The following is a 27,636-nucleotide window of genomic DNA, read 5'->3' on the forward strand; positions in this document are numbered from 1 at the left end:
TGATCTAGGGTAGTCCAGCCCACTCAGCCCTTCACTGACGTCCTTCCTTTTCTGAAGTTGTTTTTTTTTTTTTTTTTAAATAAGAGAATACTTCCATTTGGACACTTCAACATCTTCGTAAACTTAAACCATCATCATATTAGCAAATTTAAATCTAAAGATAATATCCTGGATATCGGGTATTATGCAATTTACATTAAATGGTTCTTTTCCTATTTAATGGAAAGGCATTTTGTTAGGCCTGTAAGAGACCAATTCTCTATATAGAAGGAAGAGCTCTCACTTGAGGCTTCGAGTTTTGAACTTTGGAAATAAAGGGAGTTGTGCTGTAACAGGAAATGAGATAATGCCCAATCTCATGGATACTTTGGGTATGAAATAAACCACTAAAGATCCTGCAAAGCTGTGGGTATCACATGCAGAAAGAGTGCAAGGGGACAGCTCTGTGAACCTCATAAGTTAGCCATGAACTTCAACATTGGGGGTCCAACTATATTTGCACAGCACATGGTAATTTTTCTTCTTCCATTTTATTTACAAAAGCTTCGTATTAGTTTTAATCTGACTCCCTTTTGCTAAGAAGAGAGGAATTTGGGTCTATTTGGATAGTCTGAGATTTTTTTGAGTAGTGGGCCCCTGAGGTCAGGGATGGTTATGCTAATCTTCATGAGATCACTACAGTGAAAGCAAAACTCAGGAATGAGAATGGTGAGGGCCCTTGGCCAGGAATCTGCCATACCTGGAGATTTCCTGAACAGTGCTCAAATCTGGAGGTCCACTGCCTTATTTTCACAGAAGAGCTGCTTATTTTACTAAGCCCCCTCCCTAGTGTCTCCTAGATACCCAAGCTTGTAACCCAGAAGTCATCTCAGTGAACTGTCATCCAAGGTGTCTCTATTTAAAATAAATACTTGAAACTAAATCATACTCACTCAAGAACAGTGCAGTCCAATGGAACTATCTGTGATGATGGCAGTGCTCTATGTCTGCACTATCCAATATAGTAGCCACCAGCCACAGATGACCATTGGGCCCTTAACATGTAGCTCACAAGACTGAGAAACTAATTAAATTAAATTTTAGTTCATTTTAATATAAATAACCACATGTGGCTAGTGTTCACCATAGTGAACAGCGCAGCTCTAGATATTTTCATGTAATAAACTCGGAACACAAAAATCACAGAAACCCTTTTTAGGTTCATGAAAGGTTTGACAAGTGTGTTCCAAGTTTGGGTGCCAACCACATTTTGTAACCTTTTCACCAAAAGGTGCCCATTCACTTTCTGCTCCCTTCTACAGTTACAGGAGTCACTGTCCCCAGCTGAATCTCACCTGCCTGGTTCTGTATCTGCATTCCCTCTACCTTGACTGTCTTCTGTTTTCCCATCCATCTGTCTACTGTCTGCCTACTTCCCTCTGTTTGTGTGCCCTCCTACCTAAAAGAGCTTTTTTTTCTGTTTTACACAGAAATGAGACAACTGGGCCTAGGGGATTGGTGTCCAGATTATTCAGTATATAGAATGTTCATTTAGCCTTGCCTTATATTTTCAATAAAATATAAATCCATTACAAATTCTGGCTTTATTCCTCTCCCGGCCTCAAGCTAACATATTACAAAATAATACTTCTGGAAAAAATGTTGACATGATAATCTTAGCCATGAATTTATTTTAATCATCTTAAATGATGGATCGTACCACTTTTGGCCCATTCCACTGAAGCTAACAACATCACCATCCAGTAAAGAAATGGTAGCATGAACCTGATTTTTCATATCCTCTATTTGAAGACTCTGTTTGAAGGCTCTTAAGTGTCAAGGGCTTCACGAAGCTGCTTAGAAGCAGAAGTATCATTAAGTCCTTAAGTTTTTGTGAATCTTGCTCCCCTCAGAAGTCAGCCCCACTGTGTCTTGTATGTCACCAGCTTCCCTGCCCCTGAGCTTGAGCACACTCACCGGTGTGGAACAGAATTCACCTGCGCTGAGCCTTCTAGGTCGCTGATCACCTTGCTTCTGCATCTGTCCGTAGGGACCTCTGCACACGTGTGAGCGTCCCACCAGCCACGGGGACATCTAGTGTCTGTCTCTAGGGGCGGATGGTAACCTGGGTCCTGTGTAACCTGGGGCAGCCAGGGGGCGGCAGTGTCTTGGGAGGATCCCGAGGAGGAAAAGCAGCAAGCTCTCAGCCCGGGGGCGTGGCAGGTGTGGCTCATCACGTTGCAGGCTGAATAGAATGAAGAGCAGGACTGGCGGATGATTCAGGAGCGCTAGGGCCTTTTCGTGCGGACCGCCTTCTTTGCTCGGTTTTCTCAGCCTGCGACCGAGAGAGGTGGACAAAGTCCCGGTTCGTGGGCGCCATGTGGGCGCTGGCCGGAGCTGGTGTGCTGCTGCTGTTCGCCGTGGACCTCCGCACCAGCTCAGGTGAGCCTGGTCCTGTACGCCCAGGCCACAGGAGCCTGACTGCTGGGAGGGACACTGCAACTCCTCAGGCCAGAAGAGGAAAGGGTTGGGGGAGGGGAGGGAGCAGTGCAATCCCAGGTGTTCCCGAAGAAGCTCCTCGGTCAGTTTCTTTTTGAAATTCTCGAATTCTGGAGTTCACGTTTTTAGGCACAGCTGCTAACTTTGCGTTCTGAGCAGCCTCTGTGAAGGAAAAATAACCAAGTCGAAGTAACTTAGAGCCAAATATCTGCCATCTGGGGTAGCATATGTTGTTCTCCAGTATCTTTGATAGAACATAAATTATGTATCGCTCTCTCTCCCAGAGTAAGGCCCCCAGTCGGTCACCACAGGGAGAGCTGGAGCATCCTGCCTCCAGTTCTTGTCTTGTTAGGGCAGCTCAGGCTGAAAATGGACAGGGGAGTCCTGAGGCAAGTTCCAGCCAAGGCGGGTAAGGGTAGGGTCTCAGGAATATCCTGAGAAAAGAAAGAGGATAGCCTGCAGCTGAGTGATATCAGGACATCTGTGCCAGGCCAGGAAAATCTGAATGTGAAATCTTGGTAAAGTGAACCTTTTAATAAAGTGCACTGTGTGAGTGTGTGTGCATACATGTGCTTTTTCAACAGGACTGAAATGTGGAGTTCAAGCAGTTGATTTGAAAAGTATGGAGACTGTCTCGGAATCAGAGTTTTTTACTAGAATTATTAGTTGGAGAAATTCAACAGTTGATGGACATCTGTGGCAGGTCAGTATAACAAAGGCATTGATTTCTTAATGAGAAAATGGTGAATTATGTCCTTTGTTTCATATTTCAAAACTGCAAGTTAACATTTTTCTCTCGACTCTACTCAACCTCTCTGCCAGTTTACTTCATATCTTATTAACCAATTTATCATAAGAATGTTATAATAGAAGAGTTCATTTCAAATATTTCTGAGGGAGACAACATCCCTGGGGAGATGCATGTTAGTTGTGTTCATAATTTTCTTTTTGGGCAGGTTTCCCTAAAATTATGTGAGCACCATTTCTGCAGAGGAAGCTTGATTCAAGGTGATCTGGCGGTTACAGCAGCACACTGCCTGGTTAGACTCAATGAGTAAGTTGTGGATTTCTAATACTTGTCAAACTTTGATTCATGATGATAGAACTGAGAGATTTGATGCTTTAAACACCTTCCACAGTTAAATCTCAATCCCTTTCTTAATTTTGCCACCTGGTCTGCCTACCCACTGACCTTCCTGATTCCCAGAAACTGATATCTGTCCCAAGATTAGCCACACTTCCTGCTTTACTGATAAGAAACCCCAGTGATCGCAGATATCATGTATAATTCGTGGAGTTAGTGGTGGAGAAAAATAATTACCCATTCTAATAAAGGATTAACATTAAATGTTAAATGGATGCTCCAAAGTTTTAATAATCTTTGAGTTTTAGTCATTAAGAGGGGAAAACACCGTGGAAATAACAGATACTTGGCTGGATTAAAAGAAGGTATTAATAAGAGGAAAAGAACAGTTCTAGGAACAATTTTTATATATTGTTAAAAATGATAGAGCATGTATAGACTGATTTATTTATAAAAGAAGAAAAGAAGGTCACACTTATTTCACATAGAAAGAGGATGGTAAGAGGAAGAGTTCACAGTGTAAATACTCTGTGACTGAAAATTATGACTTTTTATAGATCCCCATAACTTATAGGGAATTATGACAATTGTAATCATCGACAAAGATATATATATATATTTGGTCTTAGAAATGCATATAGGTACATTAATCACTTTTCATTTATTTACATGAAACTAAGACAGTCTTTCTTGGGGAAAACAACTACTGAATGAAACATTTTTCTTTGGTTTTAGGAAGCAAATTAAGAGTCTGACTGTGATCGCTGGAGAGTACAATCTCTTTCAGAAGGATAAGCAAGAACAAACTATCCCTGTCTCAAAAATTGTTATCCATCCTGAATACAATAGACTTGGATATATGAGTTCTGATATTGCACTGCCGCATCTAAAACACAAAGTCAAGTTCGGTAAGTAAGAAGAGTTAGAATACAAAAAAAAATTATAATAGAAAAGAATTTTATTAATTCTGTACCAGTTAACTTTAATTTCTGTATATGTATTTAATAATATTAGAATGGCTAAGTTTTATTTCTTTTTAAAATGATTTTTATAATGTATAAAAAAATCACTGTACAGACTAAAAGTCCCAGCCACGAATTATGTATGCTTAACTTAATCAGCATTTTAAATACTCTAAAGTCTTGGCTGGGCTATAATGTAGACCATCTACCTACCTATGCTCAGCTCTAGCCTAGGAGTTTGGAACATTTGAAAATTTTCTCAGAAACTTATCCTTTCTGTCATTATTATGGACTAGATAGCTGACACTCTCTCAACACAGATAATCTAAAGTTGGATAAAATAGTAAAAACATATATTTTAAAAATGCAAGAATTGAAAGTGTTCAGTGGACCAAAACAATGAAAACACACATCTAGAGGAGTTAGCCAGGCACTGAAGTAAGTGATTGCTTTTGAGACATCTAATTCAGGATCCCTAACCCCTGGGCTGCAGACCTGTTAGGAATAGGGCCACACAGCAGGAGGTGAATGGCAGACAAGTGAGTGAAACTTCATCTGTATTTGCAGCCTCTCCCCAGCACTAGCATCACCTCCTCAGCTCCACGCAGACCATCAGGCATTAGATTCTCATAGGAGCACTAGTCACTGGTGCCAAAAAGGTTGAGAATCGCTGATCTAATTGATCTTTTAGAACCTAGAGCTTTAATTGATCATTTAAAGAGACTACATAGGAGTAGGAATGGGGGATGGGAAAGTCTGATTACAGCCTCTTGTTTAACCTGGGACTTCTTGAAAAGTAATGCTTTGGAAGATAGGGAAAAATATGTCTACAGTCATACCGCTTAATGTTCCTGATCTCGTCTGATCACGGAAGCTGAGCAGGGTCAGGCCTAGTTAATACTTGGATGGAAAAACAGTCGAAATGAGAGGGAAATATGCCACATGTAGTGAGAGAATAAGGAAACTTACCTGCCTGAACCTTGGCTCTGGATGGAGAATTCTCAGAAGAATCTGTATTCATGAGCCAGTCCTCATTCCAGTTCGATGCTCACATTTACATTACCTGTGACCAAAAACTCCAAGTGAAGACTTTAAAGTTGTTCCAGGTGAGTAATTGGGGCTTCTGGCAGAAACAAAGGTAAATCCTCTCTGAAGAGATGAAGCTTAAATCTCAGCTTCGAGGTACTCCCATAAAATTTTAATAAATGTGAGCACACAATTAAAAGCATGCAAAAAAAGTTGCCACCAAAGAGAGAGTCAGAAATAGTAACAACCAATCAGTCTTTCTAGGATTACAGATGTTAAAATGAGATGCATAATATAAAAATGTTTTACTTAAAGTTAAGCAAAGGTCTATCAAAAATGACAAAAGAACAAGAAACTATTAACTGAAAAGGAAGATTTGAAAAGGAGCCAATAAAACACTAAGATATGAAAATATAATTGGAATTAGATTGCAGAGTAGATCAGATATAAGGAGCTAGATCAGACTACATGAACTATAGGGAACTAGAAGATCTGAAATAATTATCCAAGACACAAAAAGAGTAAGAGAGAAGATAGACTGAAAGAGTCAACGTCCAGTATGAATTTTAGAGTATAGCTAATGGGAAAGAAAAGCTATAATTTAAGAGAAAGTGACTGAGAGTTAATTATAACTAATGAGATACAAATCTTCAGATTTAACAAGTTTAGTAATCCCAAAGTATGATATTACAAATAATTTTATATTTAGATATATTGTGCTAAAACCACAGCATGCTAAAAACAAAGTGTGGATGGATCTCAGAAGCATCCAAAGGAAAATATTATATTCCCCAAAAAGGAAAGATAATTAGACTGACAGCTAATTTTTCAACAACAGTAATGAAAGTCAGATGAAAGTAGAACAAGGTTATGAACATACTGAGAGAATAACTCAAACTAGATTTGTATATCAAAAGAAACTATTGATTTTTTTCTTCCATTTATAAAAAACTCTGAGAAGATCTATCTGTGTTAGCTATGTCAATTTCGCCTTCTCAGTTCTAATAAGCATATATTAGGTTTGAGCTGTCTATTAGACATCCACTACCACCACGCTACCAAATTTGATCTTGTCACAGTCACTGATGGCATATGATTTGAAATCTGTTTTCCATCTCTGAGTTAGAGACTTTGAGGCAGAAAAAATTGGATGAAAACAGGAGAAAGTACTGGCCTTTGAAGCTATACAGCCTAAACTGTATTTCCTATTATATGAGATGTGATGAGTCCTTTAATACAAATGCCAGTTTTCCCATCCAGAGAAGGGAAGCAACTTCTCTCTTGCCTGTTTCAGAGGGGTGAAATGAATCGAAGGAAGGATGATAGATGTGAGGTGCTTTTTCAAATGAAGTGCTTAAAAACCTGAGCTTTATAATATTTTAGGCAGGTTTTGCTTTTTTAAATTGAAGTGCCTAAAAAGTGATTTTCCTAATATTTTAGGCAGCCTATTTTTACATCTTCGTTTGGGATAATGGACTCAAAAAGAAAAAGAGTAAAGCAAGGAGTTTCTGATTAAGGAAAAGATGTTTAGTAAGACAAATCATTGTTTGGTTTTTGGAAACTGGGCATAAAAGAGTTGGATAACGCCTAGAGCCTAGAACATTTATTTCTTAGAGGGCAGTGGGACTGTTAACAGGTCGAAGATTGTTGAAAAAGACTACCGAGTTTTGGAAAGATTCCAGATGAGATTGCTTTGCATTCAGATAAATGTGAGACATGGAAGACACTGAGGATTTATGGCCCACTGGGGTTTCTTTTCTTGAATGAGAACATGAATTCATGTAGAAATATAAAGATGTAAAGGATTACTGTTAAATTATGTAAGACTACTTTCAAAATGTTTACACATGTTTCTAAAGATGTTAGTAAAAGGTCATAACTGACCTTACTGGGAATTAGAAGGATGACATTGCAACCACAGGGACAGTGACTTGGGTCGACCTTGGAAGATGCAGCTGATAACATGTGCTGCATGAATAGTCTACCATTCATAATTAATAATTCAACTTCTGGGTGAATATTATGAATTTTCAATTAGACTTAGAATAGAGAGATGAATCTTAGGATTCTTCAATTCGTAGATCATAATTCTAGCATTTTATAACTAAATGAAATTTTAAAGGTCGTTTCCGGCTATTCTCTAATCTTCTATTGGTTGGATGTCAGAAATTCAAGCATAAACAACTTATTCTCACATAAGTAATTTTCATTGCCTTTTATCTTCTAATGTTCTATAAAATATCTTTGGTAATTATGAGGTAAAGCTCAGATAATAGATCTTATCTGTCACACTTTACTCTGCCATTAATTATATGTTTTCTACCTTCCCCTACCTAGCTTATGTATTTGGAAAATAATAGTACCAGAAAATAAAATTATCTTGATAAAATTTACAAGTTTAGACATAGAAAATCAAGTTGGATGTGATGATGACTATGTATCTTTGCAATCAAGCAATGGAGTACTTGTTAGTAAGTATGTCACATTTATTTTCATTTGTCATTTTATAGTTCCTAAGAGACCAAAGAGATGCTAAAGGATCTGAAATTAAATTTCTGCCCACAGACCCATTATTTTATCTTCTATAGTGTGCCCTTCTGAAAGAGGTGGGGGTATGTGCAGTAAAAGTGGAGCCAATGGCCAGCATATTGACTGAGGTTTCTCTATTCCTTTCCCAAGTTTAATAACAGTATTGCACAAAAGTGATGTCACAATTGTCAGAAAACTTCTTTTCAATGCATTATTTTTTTTTATTTTTGTCACAAAAGTGGGTGCACGTTTGCAACTCTGGTAAAGACAAATGAGCAAATGGAAGAAATGTAAAACAACCATAACTCGAGCACGTAGAGATAGATGCTGTTAACATTTTATTATATGTTCACTTATATGTACTTACTATACACACTGAACTTTACTGCACATTGTATTATAATGTTCTTTTTTCTCATGAGACAATAGATCATTTCATGTCATTAAATTTCTTTTATTGAAGCTATATACAAGCATAACTAATATATGTATTTAATTGAAATATTGTGTTAAGCATGATAGAGTCTCTAGAGCTGGTGTAAAATTAATCTCTAGGTCTCTGTAAGGCCAGTAAGATTAGCAGAAATCTCCCTTCACAAATATTTGACAGGATGGTATAGGCAAGATGTCATGCTAAGTGTTGTAATATTTATTGACCAAATGATTTCATGCTTCAGGCCTGATATTTACCCAGAAATTATTCATTCAAACAGTCATTTGTTAAAAATCAGTTATATACCAGATCTCATATCAGGTCCTGGATATACACAGAGTAAAAGCAGTCTGTGCTCCAATGAATTTGCAGTTTGAGGAGATAACTAAAGGTATACCACAAAGTAGGAAATGACACAGAATAGGAAATGTGCTGTGGTGATTCAGAAAAGGTAACTTTTATTTCTGTTGAGTATCTTGGAAGGATTATGGGAGAACTGGACTTTGAGTTAGGCCCTGAAAGATGAGTAGAATTTGGACACAGGAGATTGGGTTTGAGAAAGTGAATGGAATATAAAATCATAGAAGCAGAAAGTGCGGAATGATTAGAGATTGTGTTTAGAGTTCATGGAAGATAATATTAGAAAAACAAACATGTATAATTTTGTTTCCATCATTTTTTTTAGTAATCTTATTCCAATTTGCTGACAGAGACCAATAAGGCCAAAGTTACATTTGTTTCTGATGCAGAAAATAGTGGCAATGGCTTTGAGTTTACCTTTAGAGCTGTACAAAAGAACTCAGAAGCAGGTATTTCAGATACATTAAATCCCTGTTCTTTCTCTTTGACATGAGGGTGAGGAAGAGAGAATGCCTTTGGCCACTCACTTTGGATTTTCCAAATACTTCCATAGATTCATGTCGTGGGAGTGTGACTGAATTTGTGGAAGAAGGGACGATTCACTCTGCCAGTTACCCTGATTTGTATCCCAGGAATGTAAGCTGTCATTGGTTCATTCATGCTCCAGAGAAACACGTTATAAAGATAAGCAACAAAGGAAGCTTTTTACTTCATTGAGAACTTAGCTATGTTAGTTAGATAGAACTTATTTTATTTGAACTGTGAAATTCCCATCATGACTAGGAGCTTCTATTTGCCTTTTTTTTAACTCCTAAAGGATAAAGGAATCAGCAGTTTAAAGGGAACACAGGGAAAAATATGCCTCCTTCTCATCCGACTCTCATTCTACCTCCCGGTGGCAAACACTAAGTTTCTAGATCATCCCTAGAGAGAGATTCTGAGAATATACAAAGACGTATACATTTATATTATTTGGCAGTGCTTTTTCTACTTAAAAATATCTCAAAGATCTTTCTAGATGAGTCCACAGAGCTCTTTAAAAACTATATAAAATTATATTGAGGGATGTTACATAATTTCTTAAACCAGTTTCCTATTAATGGATATTTGGTGAGTTTCTAATCTTTGCCCATACCAATAATGCTGGTATATTCCTTTGTCACTGTTTTTAGACACATGCAGATGAATATAACTACCAGAAGTAAACTTACATGAACCCTAGGTCAAAGGGTTTATGCATTTAAACCTCATAGTCCTTGCCAAATTTCCCTCCAAAGAGGCTATAATTATTTATTTGCACTTCTATCGATGGAATATGAGGGGGAGTACTAAGAGCCTTTTAATTTATAGAGAGGAACTTTTAAACTTTATCACTTCTCTTCCTTGACCTCTTCTCTGGTTGTTTTTATATTTGTACAGTTGGCATTTGAGGACTTTAATACTGAATTTAACCAAAACTGCATTTATGATGCTGCTGTGATTTATAGTGATCCTGAAGAAGAGCATGAGTTAGGTGGGTAATATTCTGTCCTTTAAACGTAATCCCGAAAGCATGAGACTAACCAGAGTAATTGAGGTATTGGCTGGCTTCCTTGGGTACACAGAGGTAGAGTGTGAATATGAATTTGTTACACTGGAAACTCATGAGCCAGCAATGGATTCACCAGTAAAGTTTTCAATAGAAATATGCCAAATTTGAAGAATGTTTCAGAATATTTGGAAGATGAAAAGGAAATCTCAGGGAAAAAGAAAAATAGTAACAATGAGTACATTTTTGACAGTTATTTAAAGTAAAATTTTAAACCTCCTTCTTTTCTATAGTAATCCCTTACATTGTTGATATATCTACATCCAAGGAAAGTAACAAAGGTAACCAAAGTTATAATTTCTGCTTGAGTCTTAAAAGTTAATTTTTTGAACTAAAACTTCAAATATGCTTTCAATTTGGACCTACCAATTTACTAAATATAAAAACTTATCCCTTCCAGCCATACAACCACATCTTTAACACCTACTATTTGCCCCAGGCTAGGCGTTAGTGTGGGTTGGGGACCAGGAATATAGGTAGGTTTGGAATGTTTATTTGGATATTTAGGACAGGCGAGTGGAAGCACAATCCCCTCATCCAACAGAACTTGTGTTGGGAGGAGGAGAGGTGGTTAGGCAAAGCAGATTTCAGTTGTCACAGTGTAACCATTTTCTATTTGGAAGGAGGAATATCAGATTTGGGATTTCTTTAACTTGCCTTTTTTCATTGTCTACAAATTAACAATCAATTGAGATTTCTATGCGTACTAAAAATCGGATGTCTTTACCTTATCTATAGAGTATTTTCCCTGCCAGATAAAATTATAATGCATTACTGTCTTGAAACTAGTGTTTAATTCCCACATGACATAAAAGGGTGTGCCTACATACTAAAGTTGCTGGAAAATAATTGAATAATGTTTTACCTTTGTTTTCTGATTTTTAAACATTTTTTTTATAACTATAAAGTAAACTTTTCTAAAACTTTTACAGCTAAGCTTTGTGGAATCTTCAACCCTACTCCAATATTCAGTCCCGGAAACATGATGGTGATTCATTTTAAAAGTGATGATGAAAATAACTTTCGAGGCTTCAAGGCTAGATTTACTTTTTTGCCCTCAGGTCGGTATAAACAGCAGTAGTGATTTTTACTTATATAAACAATTCTAGGGAATATAATTTAGCCATGTTTACCTAAATTTAGGGTGCTTGAAGAACCTCAGTGGCAAAATAAAAATGCAGATTCCCGTACCTAACCCCAAAGATTTTGATTCTATAGATCTGGGATGAGGCCCAGGAATCTGTTTTTTAACGAGCACCTCCGGTGAAGCCAAGAAACTACATCCACTAGGTGATCAAAAACTATCCTGAGTATTTTATGTTGAAGTAGATAATTCAGATTAGAGAACATAATTCAGAAATGAGATTGATTGGCTCTGTTGTGGAATGATTGAAGGTTTTGAAGAATCAATACGTTTCTAGGCATTCTAGAAGATAAAATAGCCTTTACCCAGACAAAAGAAATATCAATTACAAGGACCCTAATGTGAAAGAGAATAGATGATGTACAAAAAATCTACAAATAATTTGACATAGTTTGACTTTTGGGGGGAAATTATAGAATTGGCAAGAGTTAGATGATGATGGACGTAGGGCATTAAATTTTAAGTATCAGAATAAGATAGCTAGCTAGCATTTATTGATTACTTGCTCTGTACCAGGTATAGACTAAGCATTTCACATGCATTATCACATTCCTCCTTAAAAACCTAAGAGACTTGTACACGGCTCCCCTTTTTAAAGATGAGGGAACAGAGGCTTAGAGAGACAACTTTCCCAAAGGTGCATACATAGCTGATGGAGAATTCTGGAACCAGAATTCAACCTTGGTAGTAATGTGTAAAATGGGTATGATGATTAGGGGTGAATTTACAGGTAAGGAGAGTAATGAGGAAGTCATTGCAAGAATTCATTCTAGGTGTATTGCTTGATTAGATAGGTTGTGGGGAGGGGGTATATGAAGGAGAAAAATTCTAGCGTGATTTTCAGGATTCTAGCTTGAGTGGCTAGATGAATGGTAGAGACACTAACTGATACAGAGAAATACAACAAGACCATATTGATTGTTAAAATTGATTGGTACCATTTGAGACGTGGATTTTTTTATGAGCTTGTGGGAGATCTAGACAGAGAAATCTAGCAATCCTAGATCCTAGAATTCAGGAAAGAGATTTAGATTGAGGAGACAGATTTGGAAGTCATATATATGTAATGAATAAAAATAGGATCATAAACAGTACCTTATGGAACATCTTTCAGGCTGGAGAATAGGATCCTGAAAAGAAGACTGAGACTGAGACGAGAAATCTTTAGATATATCAAGAACACCAAGAGAATAATATCATGAAGCCAAGGAGGGAAGAGATGCTTAAAGAGCTTAGATACAGCAGGGATATTAAGAGATATGCAACAGATCATTTCCATGGGATCTGGCATTTAGCATTTGAAAGGTAGTGTTAGTGAGATTAACATAAAAGTGGTTTTATGACTGCCCAGGGTAAGCAAGTAGGGTCAGCTAGTATAGGCTACTCTAAATTATTTTCAATGAAAAAATTTGTTTTTATATCTATAGACTTTTTAAACAAAATTGGATCAACATCACCTCCCCAAAACCATCCTGTATCTTCTGAAAAAACTATTCCCTATGGTGAGTTGATGACCATGTCGTCTGTTTTGTTTCCTTTCTTCTTTGACTAGATGTCTGTTTTGGAAAGCCTCATCTTACGTTGATATAACTCCACAATGAAAAAGAATAAGTTTTGTCTCTAGGACCATGAAACGTCTACAATCTTGTTTGGGTTTGCATATAAACTCATAGATGGAAGAAGAAATAATAGGAAGAAAGGGGTACAGAGGACGATCCTTTGTCCTCATCTATTCTTGTGCAAACAATATTTAAAATATCTTCCTAGACTCTGTATTTAATATGATTATGCATTTGGGGGAAAAGGGCGGGGGAAAGGTTTTTTGTTTTTGTTTTGTAATACACACTGTTAACTTTTAACTTATTTATGATCTGAAGTATCCAGTTAAATACGACGATCCTTCATTGCTCTGTATGCATGTACTGAATATGTTCTGGTTTTTGGGCTGTAATATAGAAAGTTGTACAAGGAGCTGTAAGAGGTGAAAATATCTACCTCTTACAGGGGAGACAGAGAAGGCTTCATGGAGAAGATAGCACCTGAGCTGAGCTTTAGCAGTATTCCAGACAAGAGAACAGCATTTAGATGTCTGAGCAAATTTGGCATGTTTGACGATTTTTAATAGTTTATACAGTGAGAAAGAAAGAAAACAAGGACATATAATGAAGAATCTTATATGCTCTGCCAACAAAATTTTCCTACTAGAATATAAGTTCCATATAATGTAAATTCTAATACAGTTGCTTAGCAGAGTCATGTAGGCAAGATGTAGATCACAGCTTTTAAAATCAGATTCCTTAGTGGTGGTGGTTGGGAGTCTGTATTTTTATAAAGCTCATTATGATTGTTCACCACAGCAAGCCATTGGAGGAAAAGTATGTTCTTAATTATTTCAGTTGTACAGGTCATTAGTTTCATCTCTGCCGTAGGTATCTGTGGCATCCCTCCATTTAGCCCCCAGTGGCTTTCCAGAAGAATTGTGGGAAGGGGAGAAGCCTGCCCCTACTGTTGGCCATGACAGGTGGGTTTGAGGTTTCTAGGCAACTACCATTGTGGAGGTGCCATCATCAGCCCAGACTGGATCCTGACTGCAGCCCATTGTGTGCAATTGTGAGTTAAACTGAAGATATTTTACTAAGGTATTTATAGACCATACCTAGGACACAAATATAACTGTCTAATTACTAAAATCATCCAGATTAATATCTTTCAGTATTTCTTCTACATAGCCATGTAGCTTCTATTTAAACAATGTCAGCAAAGAAAAAGTTAATCAAATTTTGAAATTGTTCCTCCAATTTATGAAGATCTCTGATTAATATGTTGAGCCTTAGTCTGCTTCTCTGTAGCAGAAACTTATTGGTCTAAATTAATCATAGTTCCAGAAAAGAACTAAGTCTGTTTCTTCTTTCAAATAACAGTATTTCCTGTTATTGAAGACTTCTCTCACATTGCCTGTCAATTTAATCTTTAAGGTAGATACTCATTATTCTATTGTTATTCAGTAATTCCAGATGCCTCACCATACGATGTACTTTCCTTGGTTTGGTTTAGTATTGTTCCTCTTAAAATAGGATTCATAACAGTGGAGAGCACAATTGATGGTACACCACCTTGATCACTGGACTGCTAGTGAACTAAAATTTTGGCTGACTTTTTCAGTGTTTTTTAATTGTGAACTATGCCATGATATGAAAAAATGCAAATAATATATATGTAATGTAATATTTGTGTCCCTACCACCCAGTTATGGAAGGATCTTTATATTTACCTTTTAAAAACCCTTGGGGCCCCTCCCAAGAAGTAAACACTATGCTAAATTTTGTATTCATAATTTCTTTTCTTTTTATAATTTTTTTTGTTTGTTTTAACATCTCGAAGTTCTTAAAACCAGTATGTTGTTTGGTTTTGATATTAACATAACAGAATTGTAGTTTATATTCTTCTGACTTACTTTTGTCCTCATAACATGTTATATAGATCAAGTTGTGTGGATGTGTATAACTGTAATTAATTCATTTTCAGTCCAGATCATTTGAGGTTAAGTTCTGGACACCATATTTGTAAATACTCCCCAGATAATCCAATGAACAGTCAAAGTCAAGAACTACTCCCAGTCTCTCTGATCCACCTTGACTCTTCCTCTGCTCACTCAAAGTGGGCCAGTCCTGCTCCTCAAACATGCTGAGCTTGTTTTTGTCTCAAGGTCTTTGTAGTTGCTGCCTTTCAGGATATCACATTACATTTAGTTGTCTTGCCTCCTTAGGCTCCTCTTGGCTGTAGGTTTCACAGACTTTCCTTGTTTTTGATGACCTTGACAATTTTGAGGAGTATGCATCTGGTATTTTGTAGAATGTCCCTCAGTTTGATTTCATCTGATATTTTCTTCATGGTTATACTGGGATTATGGATTTGGAGGACAAAGACTGCAGAAGCAACATGCCATTCTTATAATATTAAGGTACATGCTATCAACATAATTTATCACTGATGAAGTTAATCTTGATCACTGGCCAAGGTAGTGTTTGCCAGGTGTCTCTACTGTAATGTTATGTTTTCCCCTTTTCACACTTACTCTTTGGAAGCAAGTCACTAAGAGTAGCCCACACTCAAGGGGTTGGGCATGAAACTTTACCTTCCTGAGCAGGGAGTATCTATATAAATTATTTGAAATTCTTCTGCATGGGAGATTTGTCTCTTCTCCATTTATTTACTTGTTAAATCATTTTTTTATATTGGTATTGGATTCTGGAATATTTATTCTCTAATATTACATACTTTATTGTTCAAATTGTTCTAGCTTTGACCATTGTAAGGTTTTTCAAGGTGGCTTCTAGTCTTTTTGACACCCCCTATAATTTTGTGACACTATAAGATGCCCCAGGCTCATATATTCCTTGCTCAGTCCTAGAATCAGCGATGCCCCCAGTTAACCCTGATTTATCTTATTGGAGAATGGTATGAGAAATCAAGATCTGAGTTCTACGTGTACTGGTTGCTACTAGGGCTTTATTCTAGTAAACTTCTAGGCCCTCTCAGCTGACAGAGCTAGAAAATATAAGAAAGCATACTAACCCATTTATGTAAACATGAGCTAAACATGAGTTCATGAAGATGTTTCCAATTCAATCCAGTACCACAATGTTAATTCCAGGCCTCCCCATCCCTTTAGAGAGGAGCCCATTTTACAAGAAGTCTATCAAAGTGCATTGTTATGTCCTGTGGAAAAGAAACCTCCATAGTAGCTAATTAATTAATGAAAATTAATGTATTGGGAAAGATAAATATTAGTATTGATGCCAGAGGGACATAAGAAACTTTGGTAGACTCAGTTGTCAGGTAGCATACATAGTCTGTTCTTGACTTTATGTGGTGGACCATGACACCTTACAGCAAGATATAGACCACAGCAAAACCATTCTTCACAAAACTATTGTTCAACTGTTCAACTTGATGAGTCAGTTGAATTTAATAAACGCAGAGTATTTTCAAGTGAACCATTTAAGTTAACCACAAGAAGAATTTATGTGCAATTTCATCAGCAACTATTCTTGATTTTTGTTTTAGAAATTTATTATAGTACTAATGCTTTGGAAAAAGACAGGTAAAGTTATCAAGTAAAATCTAAACTATCCCTTCATTTCACTAATCCACTCTTCCTCTATATTAAGTAATCGATATCAAGAATGTTACCTGATTTTCTATTAATATTTATGCACATGTGCACATATTTTATAGTATTTGTATATATCACATATTATTTTATAACTTGCACATAACATTGTGCCTTATATTTATACTGTATGAAAAATGTCCATGTGCTTTATTTTTTCTTCAACTTTTCATACTTGCCCAACTTATTAACCAGAGGAGTGTCTTTTTTGAAGCTATTCCTTGAAGTGTATGGATTTTAACAGCACAGGTTTTGATATGCTGATACAACAAAAGTAGTATGTTCCATTCATTCCTGCCTTTGTGGAAACTCTTCAGCTGATCCCTTCAGGCGCTTGTTTGTCCTTGTCTCATCTTCGTCAACCCTATAGGACATCCAGGACTCCCCCGCTCCCCCCACTCCCCTACCCCGCCCTCCCCTGCCCACTGAAGAGGTTTTCTGAAGGGGACTTCTGAGCATACACATCCATTGAAAAGGGATGTTCGTCATGTGGAATGAGTCATTTGGAGAGATAATGCAAAATCCTGGAGCTGAAATAGATGTCATTTTTGCTGAAAGTCACCAGGGGCCAGGCTGGCTGACGTTGTTGGGTAGAGTTCCAAAGACAATAAGAACAACTGACAGCAACATTGTACCACCTCCCATATATCTTCCCTGGCTCTTGTTACCCTTTGTATTAGTTCTCAAACGTTAGTGTACACTAGGATCACCTGGAAGGTTTCCAACTCTTTAAGAATATTGTTAAAGAGAATTTGTATTTCTAGTAAATTCCCCGGCAATGTTGTTTCACACTTCAGGAAAAGCTGGTGTTCTCCTCTCACTAACTCCACATTGATATTTGTATTCATGTAGAATTTTTAACTTACTTTAGGAGACTAAACTCACTTTGTAATTATACATCAGAATCTTTCTGTCTCAAACTAAATAAGCAGTTTTTGTCAATCTGAGCCACTTTCTTTGTGTAAATTGGTAGTGACAATTTCTCCTCTCATAGCAGTGACACATGTTCCATTGTTGGATTAGGGATAAGACTCAAAATATAGCAAATGAAATTTGATTATGGGCAAGTGGGAATAAAGTATGGAAGAATTCGTCAATTGAAACCTTGAGCTATTATCTCATTATTAGAAAAATCTCAGACTTCGTTGCTTCATAAAATCTGTGTTGCTCTGTCATATGCTTTTCACGCAGTGTTCTCTACCAAATTAAAGGATATTTGATGACCGCACATAAAACTTCACTAGAAATCATAGTCTACATTATCAACTCTACTATAATTTTTATTATTTCACTGTATTGTGCACACGTCCTCTAAATAAAGAAGTAGAGTGACTTTAAGAAATAAGGTTTTTTTTTTACTGCCAAGTAATAATTTGGAGGGTGACTTTGAAAATAAAGTTTAATCCTTCCATTAGAGTGCATGGCAGATAATAACGATGATAATGGCTACCATTATGGAGTCATTACCATCTGCAAGGTACTTGCCAAGCACTTTACCTGAGTTAGCTCCCTTTATAAAGGCATACTGAAACACATGAATAAGCCAGACTCATCATGCAAGGATTTGAAATGAGCATGGTTATGACTTGAGAGAAGATGCCTCCATGTATTAAAAAACTCCTTTGAATAAGATGTGTCGAAAAATAATTTCAATAACTTTACTTTTCCCAAAGAAACACTTTTGAAAAATGGAAGAATCTCTAAGCCAAAGTGACGGAATAATTGTGGCAATTAGGTACTTTTTCCTCAGATATTTTTTCAGCTGGAGATCTTAAATAAATGGTTGTTGATTTACGTTTTTGTATCATCTTTTTAAAGTATGTCAAAAGTGTGCAAATGTTAGACTTGTAGTTTGAGGAATTGTCACAAAGTTAGTACTCCTGTAACCAGCACCCCAGATTAAGAAACTGAATATTACAAATACGCTAGGTAGCAGGCCCTTCTTATGCCTCTTCCAATCATCACCCCATTAAAAGTAGCCAGTGTCCTGATTTCTAACACCATAGGTGAGTTTCACCTATTTTTTGAACTGATAATGTCTTTTTAACCTCGGTTCTATCAATACTCGTGATTTAATAAAAGACGCCGATTTGAGATACATTCCTGTAAGATAATATTTGGATACTTTTAACAGTAAAACATAGACCAGAAACTACCTCATTCTGAATGTAGTTTTTGTTTTATGTGTTCTCAATATCACTGTGAGATTAAAATAAGCTCTAATATTTCTTTTTGCTTCTCAACTAAAAAAATAGCCTTTGGTGATATTTGGTAAGGGCTCCAAAGTCGTTTTATACCCAAAAGAAGGGGGCAAGATACAGAAGTAAGAGCTCTTCTTCAGGTAGATGAGCCTCTTTCCCTGGCGAGAGATCACAGAAAGACACCAGACAGGGAACTGAGTGACACCTGGCTGAACTGAACAGTGTATATTGGTAGGGCCAAATAGAATTAGCCAAATAGTGAAAAATGTCATTTCATGTCATACATTTGTTGTTGTTCTTTCTTTAGGAAAAATAATCCCCTCTTCTGGAGTGTTGTTGCTGGGGACCATGACAGAACTCTGAAAGAATCAACCAATCAGGCGAGAAATGTTTTTAAAGGTTATTTTGCCTATACTCTATTGTCACATGCCAGGGAATTCCTTTAGCTAAACTGTATAATTAGATATTCCACTCTTAGTGCTCCTTTATATTTGTAATTTAGACCAACATTTAAAGATACCATTTGAGATCACACTTTAATCTAAAAATTAGATCAAGTTGGTCAGAAAGTACGAATTCAGGTCCACATAGTCTGATTCCTCCAGGACTGAAGTCCTCAGAAAGTGGTTCATGGCCTCCTGCAAATTATAAACAGAGATTACTGATTTCAAATTAAGTCATCTTCATTGAAATCTGTAAAGATTTCAGATTTATTTTATCGTGATGTAAAGAAGTAGTTTGACTCATTGTCTTAATCTTGTCATCCTCACCTGATACAGGTGAGAAGGGCAAAACACATCGTCATGCACGAAGACTTTGATAGACTGAGCTTTGACTTGTACATCGCCCTAGTGCAACTGAGCTCTCTTCTGGCATTCAGCTCTGCGGTGAGGCCGATGTGTCTCCCACACAGCACGGAGCCTCTGTTTCCCTCTGAGATCTGTGCTGTGACTGGATGGGGAAGCGTGAGTGAAGGTAAACAGTTTATGTTTGCATAAACAATACTGCAAGTTGTTGATTTTAAAAATTTGTCATGGCAATTAGTATCAGGCAGTAGCTACTTTAGCCTTTCTTCCTTCTGAAAGATAGAAGTCATGGTTTATTTAGTTGTAAGAGGTGATGAAATTAGAGAATGATCTGTTTTATGTTTTTCCTTTAGAGTAACCAATTACAGGTAGGCTAGATTGGTAAAGGGCCAGGTAATAAGTTTTTTAGGCTTTGTAGGCCATATGGTCTCTGTCATAACTATTCAGTTCTGCCATTATAGCACAAAGCAGCCATAGACAATGTGTAACAGAACGGATGTGGCTGTGTTCCAATAGAACTTCATTCATGAAATTTAAATTTCATATAATATTAATGTGTCACAAAATCTTGACAGATTTTTTTCAACCATTTAAAAAGGTACAAACTATCATTAGTTCCTGGATTGTACTAAATAGGCCCAGGGATTGGGGGTGGGGCTGGGATGTGCTGGCAGAGAACTGGCCTGCGGGCTGTGGTTTGCTGACCTCTGGGCTGGATTGTAGCATTCTTAAAGCGATAGTAAAATAGTGAAAGGTCTGAATGGGTTAATGTTCATGTTTTGCTTCTTTTCACTGTATAATTTTCTTTTACATTCTCTTTCTGTTTCTATGTCATTTATTTGTAACCTGTGAGCTTAAAAGAGAGGGATTTATCTTTCTGTAGTTTTCACATTCACATCTTACTGTATGACCTGCAGCCAAATTCTATTTTCCTAAAATCTTTGCAACCACCATAAGAGGAGATTTTATCCTCCCTGTTTTGCAAATGAAGTTATGGCCCCAAGATTTAAGTAACTTACCAATATCCTATGACTGCTAAGTATCAGAACTAGGATATACAATTAACCATGGCTCAACTGATAACCCTTAAATGGCTGAATGGCTTTTTAGTTTATTTAGAATAAAATCTGAACTCCTAGCCTGGGTTGGGCGCTAGCTGATTTGCCCTCCACTTAACTCTCCAACTTCATTTCCATTTTTTATCCCTGGTCTTCTTTCTTTCTTTTAAACACCAAAATTGTTCTGCGTTCTGAAGTTCTGTATCCTTTTTTTCTTCCACTTGGAATATTCTTACGCTAGTCTCACAGCTGCCTCCTCATCATTCCCTTCTCAACTCAAATGACACTCCCCTTCTCAGACCACTTTGCTTCAGCAGGACTGTCTTTCCATCACTTTCTGCCTTACCCACTTTTCTCGTCTCATTGCACATAAATGTTCTTGATATTATTTTATGTCACCATTTTCTACATCTCATCCTTTAGAGTAGGAACCACTTGGAGACAGAACTCTAACTCACCATTCTTTCCCCAAGGCCAGAAGTGTACCTAGTTGTGGAAGAAATATTCAGTAAATATTTATTGACTGGCTGGCTTCAAAGCCCTTGAATAAATGTGCCCTTTCTCTAACATCTTTGATCTCCACCAACTCCATGATCACCAGACAACTGAGAGGTGGTTATAGTCTCATAATAGATGAATCTATTCTTTCAGTCTCAGAGAAAATAAATTCTTGATTTTGAGACATGATAAGCCACACCAATATAGATGGTCCCTGAAAAGAAGAATTTAAATACATTACTTATGTATTAGATGAATACATTAAAGAGAGCACAAGATTTAGAGTCAGACCTTGGCTGGAGTCATAATTCAGTCCCATAGGAGATCAAATTCTCAGAGCTCTGGCTTTTTCGTATGTGAGATCGGTGATAGCCCATCTCACAACGTTGTTGTGAGTGTTACAAGGTCGGAGTGAAGGGCTTTATAAATATCAAGGTCTTATATAAGCGTAAGGTAATTTTTATTTTGTCCAAAAATGTATAAGGCTATAAAATACTAAACTTAATTATTTTAGTCATGAATCTAAGATGATAGAATAAGTCATACAGAATACATGTTAACGCAGGCCTGCTTGAGAGTCAATTATGAGAAAAAATTCTTTAGTGTTCATCGTTTGTCATTTTAAATTGGAGTTGAGTTTAGGTCTCAGTGACAATAGAGGAAGAAGTGGAATATGATTTTGGTTTATATTAAGAAATTCTAAAAACATTGATAGTGCATATTTAAAATATATTTTATGTAATATGTTTATATGTATAAATATATACTCATATAAATCATGTATAACACCAATTCATATCTTGTTGAATTTTTTTCTGAGTTCTTATGTAGCAATCGAAAACACTAAAATTTAAATCAGAAATAAGCTAGAAAAAAAGTGTTTCTGGACTTGTTCTCCTGCCAATGTATTTCTTTTACAAAGATGTCACATCTGGAAATGAAGATACTGCATAAGACACTTATATTTTTTGATTCAATATTCTAAATCTGTTCAGGCAAAACTGAGTGATTGCAATTATGTTGGTGCAGAGCAAGTTTGAACTTAAATATATTTTTTAACATCTTGCCATCATTATTAAGCTCTCTTTCTGAATCTATTTCTTAATTAGACAGTGGCCTGGCAAATCGCTTTCAACAGTCCATGTTAGAAAGAGAGATGTGCGAACACACTTACTATTTTGCTCACTCAGGAGGGATAACAGAGAAGATGATCTGCACTGGCTTCACAGCTACTGGAGGGAAAAATTTCTGTCAGGTGAGACGATTATGATTTTGCTGAGGAGGATAGAAAGTTGCCATCTGTTGGACAGTAAGAGAACACTCTCAAAACCAGAGACAACCAAGGTCTTAGCCTGTGTCTCATAGCATCATGCCACATCCCCTCACCCGAAAGGCTGGAGAGACTACAGAAAGAGTGAGTTGTCCAAATTTGCTGAGATGGCAGAGAGTGGGTGGAAGCAGCCCACAGCCAGAAGAGCAGGTGGGTACATAGAGGAGCCAAGAGAAGGTAGGAGATGGCAGCTCTACTAAACTGGCCTGCAGATGGGAAGATGTGTTCAGATATATTTAAAGCTTTGGGAAAAGAGGACTGAACAAATAAGGATCTAAATTAGTATATCCTATTTATGACTGAAGAGTTTTATTGTTTTAAATTTTACTAATCTCCAGTGTACTCACACTTAATTTTCCACCACAGGTTAAAATAATTGTGAAGAAAATGAGAACTTTCAAAGAAATGATTTTTTATATGCAGTGGAAAACAAATCACAAAGTAATAGTTTAATTTCAGTGATGTTATAGAGTCACAAAGCTGTACAGATGTATTCACACTGGGCAAACAGACTATTGGCAAGTTCAGAATCAGCTAAGAAAAAGACGATATGAACAAATAGCTTGCAAACACTAGCTTTAATATTCGCCAAGCCTGCTGAAGAATGTAAATTCAGATATACAACCAAAAAGGATTTCTAATACTCTGTAGCCCACCTTTAATACCTGAGCAATCCAACTAAGGGAAAGTGTGGTCTGCAGGGCAGACGTACTTCTCCAGATTTATCATTTCTTACTGGTCTAGAGTAGAAAGAAGAAAAGATGAATCTCTAGTCTTTACTGCTTTTTGGTAGTTCCCCCCACCCCAATCAAGAAACATGAACCAATGGATGTCACCTCTACAAGAAGGAAACTGGGCATTTATATAGAAGTCCTTCCGTGTGAAAACATTAGGAAAGAAGGAAGGAAGTCCCTTCTTAACACTGAATATAAATTTATTTCACTTAAACCTAGTCATGGTGTCCAGCACTCAAATTTAGTTATATGTTGCATATCTTAATTTGCATCCCCAGAAGCAGACCCTGTGACAAGGATTCAAGTGCAGTGGTCAGTTTAGGAAGTGCAGATATTACCAGCAGGAAGGTAAGGAGGAGGTGTAGGGAAGGCAAGGCTGCCAATCTAGGACATGCCATTAAGCCAGCTACCACAGTGAGGGACTGAGCTTAGTCATGTGACAAAACTCTAGCAGTGATGCAAAACACACTAAGAATATTTATCCCTTCTGGAGGTTGAGGGAGCTGTTTCCCCAGGATCATAGTTCCAGGGCTGCAGGGGGAGCACTTCCTACTTCTAGCCTGCTTCATGAATGGGGTGAAGGGTAGCAAAAACCTTCAGACATAGAGCCAGGATGTGGATTGAAAGATATAAAGAATATGGGAATGGTACACCTACATTTGCTAGAGGACATACATATTATAAAAATCAAATAGAAAAGTACTCTGAATTAATGTGTTCACTCTTACTCTTTGGGGGTATGATTTTATGAGTCAAGGAAATTACAAATGGTTCTGCTGTCTCTGTCACATGTGAGCATCTAACATGAAGGGAGCACCTTAATCACTATCAAGAACTAGGGAGGGGCATTAGATTCCTGTCAGAGGTGAAGCGAATATGATCTCAGTTGGCACTTATTCTTATTTTAGCTACATCCAACGGGTCCCTTCTGGTTGCAGTGCAACCAAATTTATAGCTAGTACAAGAGGAGGAAAATAGGGAGTTGAGATTCTGACTAATAAATGTGGCTAGCTTTCTTTTACAGATTACTAAAGGGTAACTTCAGAAACTTGCTTTGATAAAATGGACTCTATTTCTATCAGGTAATTGATTTTTACTCTCCTGTGAACGCTCAAAGGTCATGGACCTACTAATGTCATTTCTCATCAAGAAGGTAAAAATAAGAACATTGGGATGTAGAAACATGGGAGTTTCCATGTAAAATCCTGTAGTTCTTTGCTCATAACACATTTCAGATTTTAGCTATTTTAAAACATTTCAGCTTCTTTGACCTACAAAATGGTCTCTGTTGTCACAGAGTGATGTAGGTCCTGTTCCTGCTGATTTTTCCAATTGATTTCATACTTCTCTCTCCTTGCATACTATATTTCAGCCACACTGATTGCTTTCTAACCTCCCACCTTGCCACGTACTTGCCCAACTGGGGGCCTTAACCCAGATATCAATTCTGCATAAAATGTGATTCCTCCAGGTTTATGAAAATCTGGCTCCTTCTCATCCTTCCTGTATCAGTTCAAATGTTATTGAAACTGCGTATACATACATGCACAGGTAAGCACACACACATACCTACCCATATTCTCTACATTTTGCTCTGAATATTTCCTTTATAGCTATTATCACCCTCTAATACATTTATAGTCTTTCTCAGAATGCCTAGCTCAAAATAGGCACTGAATATTTTTTTAAATAATTAACAAAGACTCTTTGTTTATTGAAGACCATATGCTTGGCCCTATGATAAGTACTGGCAATAAAGGATAAATTAGATAAGCTCTCTCTGTATCATGGAACATTTGTAGTTGCTTAAAAAATTCTGTATTGATATGTGTTTGTACTGAATAAATGAGTGATTTAAGAGAAAACAAACCTGACTGGAGATAGACCATTTTCAAACTTGAAGGGGATCTTAAGTATAATCTTATTTTATGCAGGAAAAAAAAATAGGCTCAGAGAAAATGTTAATTGCTTTACATTACAGACTAGGGAATCTATCTTCTTATTCCCATTTTAGGATTTATTCTGTGAAATTCTTCATATAAAATAAACAGGTACATCAAATATGTCAGCTTAGTGTTTTTTATAAGAAGACAAATTAAGAATTTAGTTTGGTCCTAAATACATTTGTGTCAAAAGTGGAGGGCTGATTAAAAATCAGAAAGGCTATCTTAAAAAATTAAAATCCTGCGTTTTAAGGATTGGGTTTTTTTCAGCTTTATTGAGATATAATTGGCACGTAACAGTGTGCAAGTTTAAGATGTTCAATGTGATGATTTGGTACACACATGTTGTGAAATGCTTACCACATTAAGGTTAGTTAACACCTCCCTCACCTCATATAATTACCATTTCTTTCTTATGCTGAGAACATTTAAGATCTACTCCTTGAGCAACATTCAAGTCTATAATACAACACTGTTAACTACAGCCACTATGCTGTACATTAGATTCCCAGAACTTTTTAATCTTATAACTGGAAGTTCAACATCTCCCTATTTTTCCATCCCTAGCTGCTGGTAACCATCATTCTATGCTCTGTTTCTATTAGTTCAGCTTTTTTAGATTTCACATATAAGTAATATCATCTAGCGTCTGTCTTTTGCTGTCTTTGCCAGAAAAATAGGTTGTTTCAATATCTTGACTATTGTGAAAAATGCTTCAATGTACATGGGAGTGCAGATACCTTTCCGATATCCTGTTCTCACTTCCTTTGGATGAATACACCCAGAAGTCGGGTTGCTGGATCATATGGATCATATAGTACTTCTTTTTTTTTTTTTTTTTGAGGAATTTTCATGCTATTTTCCATAGCGGCTCCACCAAGTTACATTCTCACCAACTGTGCACAAGGGTTCTCTGTTCTCCACATCCTTGCCAACACTTTTTGTCTCTTGTCTTTTTTCTAACAGGTGTGAGGTGATATCTCATTGTGGTTTTCATTTACATTTCCCTCATAATTAGGGAGTTGAGAATCTTTTCATGTACCTGCTGGCCATCTATATGTCGTTTTTGGAAAAAATGTCTGTTGAGATCCTCTGCCCATTTTTAAATTGCATTTTTTGTTATTAATTTGTATGAGTTCTTTACATATTTTGGATATTAATCTCTTACCAGATATGTGGTTTTAAATATTTTCTCCAGTTTCATAGTTTGCCTCTTCATTTTGTGGATTGTTTCTTCTAATGTGCAGAAACATTTTAGTTTGACGTGGTCCCACTTACTGATTCTAGCTTTTGTTGCTTGTGCTTTTGGTTTCATCTCCAAAAAACTGTTGCCAAGACCAATGTCAAGGAACTTTCCGAATATGTTTTCTTCCAGGATTTCTACAGGTTGGGGTCTTGTGTTTAAGTCTTTAATCTATTTCAAGTTAATTTTTGTGAGTGGTGGAAGGTAGGGGTCCAATTTCATTTTTCTTCATGTGGTTATCCAGTTTTCCCAGCACCATTTATTGAAGAGCCTGTCCTTTCTTCACTGAGTATTGTTTGCTCCCTTGTCAAATATTAGTTGATCAGATATGTGAAGGTATTTTCTGGGCTCATGACTCAGTTCCATTGGTCTATATGTCTATTTTTATGCCAGTACCATACTGTGTTGATTACTATGAACTTGTAATATATTTTGAAATTAGGAAGTTCGATGCCTTTAGCTTTGTTCTTTCTCAGGATTATTTTGACTATTCTTATGTGGTTCCATGTGAATTTTATAATTGTTTTTTCCATTTTTGTGAAAAAATATCACTAGAATTTTGATATAAACTGCATTGAATCTATAGATGGCTTTGAGTAGTATGGACATTTTAAGAATATAAATTCTTCTGATCCGTTAAAATGGAATATCTTTCCAATTATTTGTGTCTTATTCAATTTCTTTCATCAAAGTCTTATAGTTTTCAGAAGAGATCTTTCACATCCTTGGTTAAATTTATCCCTAAGTATTTTGTTTTCTTTAACGCTTTTGTACATAAGATCATTTTCCTTTTATTTTCATATATTTTGTTGTTAGTGTATACAGATTTCTATATGTCCATTTGGTATTCTGCATCTTTACTGTATTTATTGATTAATTCTAACTTTTTTTTGGTGGAATCATTAGGATTTTCTATATATAAGATCATATCATCTGCAAATACAGTCCTCTTTCTTTTTCTTTCTTTCTTTTTTTCTTGCCTTTCTTTCTTTTCTTTCTTTCTTTCTTTCTGATTTGGATGCCTTTTTTTCCCCTCTTGCCTGATC

The 27,636-nt window shown here is 36.6% G+C and overlaps 1 protein-coding gene across 1 annotated transcript in view; it reads left to right on the forward strand.

The window, feature by feature from the left end:
- Nucleotides 1-1,401: 1,401 nt before the first annotated feature.
- Nucleotides 1,402-27,636, forward strand: part of OVCH1 (ovochymase 1) — a 53,542-nt gene continuing 27,307 nt past the window's right edge. Inside the window, 14 exon segments of the mRNA XM_039882861.1 lie at nt 1,402-2,421; nt 3,063-3,181; nt 3,435-3,532; nt 4,298-4,470; nt 7,860-8,081; nt 9,205-9,321; nt 9,426-9,560; nt 10,296-10,385; nt 11,393-11,521; nt 13,032-13,106; nt 14,034-14,214; nt 19,286-19,358; nt 19,758-19,953; nt 22,450-22,595. Coding sequence (XP_039738795.1) covers nt 2,358-2,421; nt 3,063-3,181; nt 3,435-3,532; nt 4,298-4,470; nt 7,860-8,081; nt 9,205-9,321; nt 9,426-9,560; nt 10,296-10,385; nt 11,393-11,521; nt 13,032-13,106; nt 14,034-14,214; nt 19,286-19,358; nt 19,758-19,953; nt 22,450-22,595 — 1,818 coding nt within the window. The 5' untranslated portion in view covers nt 1,402-2,357.

Source organism: Pteropus medius, unplaced genomic scaffold, assembly GCF_902729225.1.
Source record: "Pteropus medius unplaced genomic scaffold, Ma_sr-lr_union100, whole genome shotgun sequence".
NCBI lineage: Eukaryota > Metazoa > Chordata > Mammalia > Chiroptera > Pteropodidae > Pteropus > Pteropus medius.